At 38.6% G+C, this 2,500-nt stretch overlaps 1 protein-coding gene across 2 annotated transcripts in view; it reads left to right on the forward strand.

Annotated features, from left to right (window-relative positions):
* The window catches only part of AP-2alpha (adaptor protein complex 2, subunit alpha), a 24,139-nt gene that overhangs the window by 12,334 nt on the left and 9,305 nt on the right, over window positions 1–2,500 (forward strand). For both annotated transcript variants that reach the window (XM_043012515.2, XM_043012514.2), the window contains exons 7-10: window positions 471–538; window positions 764–932; window positions 1,709–1,846; window positions 2,101–2,283. In XM_043012515.2, coding sequence (XP_042868449.1) covers window positions 471–538; window positions 764–932; window positions 1,709–1,846; window positions 2,101–2,283 — 558 coding nt within the window. The remainder of the gene's footprint in view (window positions 1–470; window positions 539–763; window positions 933–1,708; window positions 1,847–2,100; window positions 2,284–2,500) is intronic.

A 2,500-nucleotide genomic window follows, 5' to 3' on the forward strand; every position in this document is an offset into this window, starting at 1 on the left:
ACACACACACACACACACACACACACACACACACACACACACACACACACACACACACACACACACACACACACACACACACACACACACACACACACCAGCACACACACACACACCAGCACACACACACACACGCCAGCACACACACACACACGCCAGCACACACACACACACACCAGCACACACACACACCAGCATGCACACACAGCTCTACACCCATACCCACACCTATATCCACCCACCTCCTTACAACCAGTCAGATTTACATAACCACCTTCACACAGCCACAAAAGCCTAAGCCTATCATTGTTAAACAAAAATATTTATAAGATACTCAAAACCTACCTAGTTTTCTTTAATCCCATTTGCTGCCATTTATGTGGTGTGGATTTATTGAATAGTCATGCAATATGTTATCATTTTTAGCTTTGTTTTGTCCTTCTATGTATATATAGTAATGCTATTTACAGGTGCAACATTCAAATGCCAAAAATGCTGTTCTCTTTGAAGCTATCAGCATAATTATTCACTCTGACAGGTTGGTTCTTTCTTCACTTTTGTTATTAATATTATTATTACTCTTACTACTATTACAGTTGTAATAGTAATATATTCATTCTACGTGAACAAAATATTTCAGCCATGGATACATGACAATGTTGTTTTTATGATCAAGATGAGCCTGATATTTAGATATGGATTTATTTAACATGCAGCAGAGATATGGAAATGGATTTATTTTAACATACTTTTACACCTTTAGTGAGCCAAACCTCTTAGTAAGGGGCTGCAACCAGCTGGGCCAGTTCCTCTCTCACCGCGAGACCAACCTCCGGTATCTTGCCTTGGAGACTATGTGTCTCCTTGCCACCTCAGAGTTCTCCCATGAGGCTGTCAAGAAGCATCAAGAAACAGTCATTAATGCACTAAAGGTAAGTTTCAATACTAGAGAATTTGTTACATATTTAAACCGCCAGTAAGTAGCGCACTGGCCTAACACCCCTGTGGTTGGCAGATTGAACCCCGTACAGGCTCGTGAGTTTCCGCTGTCACTTGGTGGTTACAGCTGTGCCTGGACACCATGATGGGTAAAGACCTAGCTTAGATCAAGTCAACACTCATTGGCACCCCCTCACTCGTCAGGACTTGCTGACACAGGAGGCTCGCCATAGCGAATATAAGTCCAGGTGAAGCATCTGCTCCACAAATCTGGCTTATCCTTATCCTTGTTATATACTTTTTGTTTTCAACTTTTTTCCTTAACCCTCTCTGGACGGGTGGTACAGCATGTGTACCGCGCATTCAAAAGCCCAGTTGCCGGGCGGCACAGTATTGTGCCAGCCATTCAATTGATTTAGGCCTAATAATTCGAACGCCCCGGCATTTGGACATTCAAGGCTAGAATTCCCCCGTCGGGGATGGGTTAAGCCAAAAATGTGTAATGCCAACTTTTCTCTAAAAATTAATTCAGTATAGTCTTAGGGCATTTATGTTAGTGCTGAGCACTTCATCTGAGTAGTATTTTATTGGATTTATATACAGTAATTATAAAATTATATTTATAAGGAAACTGAATCAACTACTTGCTCCCATACTTATTTAGCTTTATGTTTGCAAGTTTAAATGTTTAATGTTGTTTAGGGACTAATATATGATAAAAAATTACACCCATATGAGATGTTATATTATTTGATAATTCATTTTGCAGACTGAGCGTGATGTGAGTGTTCGACAGAGAGCTGTCGACCTTCTTTATGCCATGTGTGATCGCAGCAATGCAGAAGAAATTGTACAGGAGATGTTGAACTATTTGGAGACAGCTGATTACTCTATCCGAGAGGAAATGGTGAGAGCTTGGTGATATTGGGAAAGTAGTATGGAAATGTATTTTTATATTCTGCCTGGAAGAATTTAAGTTGAATTACATTTAGATTACAGAGCATATTTTTTATGATGTTTTTGAGAATTTGCATACTAGCAGGTTGTATTTTCTGTTTTACATAGATTTGATAGTGTATGCTGCTCATCTAAACTTAATGGGGAAAAAAAAGAAATACATAGAGCAGAAAAAGTCAAAGTGAATAATAATCTCTTTCTCAGGTACTGAAAGTAGCTATCCTAGCTGAGAAATATGCTCAGGACTACACATGGTATGTGGATGTGATCTTGAACCTCATCCGAATTGCTGGAGACTACGTTTCTGAAGAGGTTTGGTACCGTGTTATACAGATTGTAGTCAACAGAGAGGATGTTCAAGGCTATGCTGCAAAAACTGTCTTTGAGGTGAGGTTTTATCCCATGGATTAGAATTGAAAATTAATAATTTAATGTACAAATTGAGTTTGGTACAATTTTTTTGTATATATTGATAAAACCCTGTAAGGTATGAAAAATCTGAATAAGTCCTAACTGGAAATTGTGTTTCTTCTTTTTACGGTTTTAAAGTATTCTACCAAGACCACCATCTTTATTGTAACAGGTTGTTCAAAATTTGTATTTC

The sequence above is a fragment of the Penaeus japonicus genome, unplaced genomic scaffold (genome assembly GCF_977035675.1).
Source record: "Penaeus japonicus unplaced genomic scaffold, GWHDUDI00000001_assembly GWHDUDI00000031, whole genome shotgun sequence".
Taxonomy (NCBI): domain Eukaryota; kingdom Metazoa; phylum Arthropoda; class Malacostraca; order Decapoda; family Penaeidae; genus Penaeus; species Penaeus japonicus.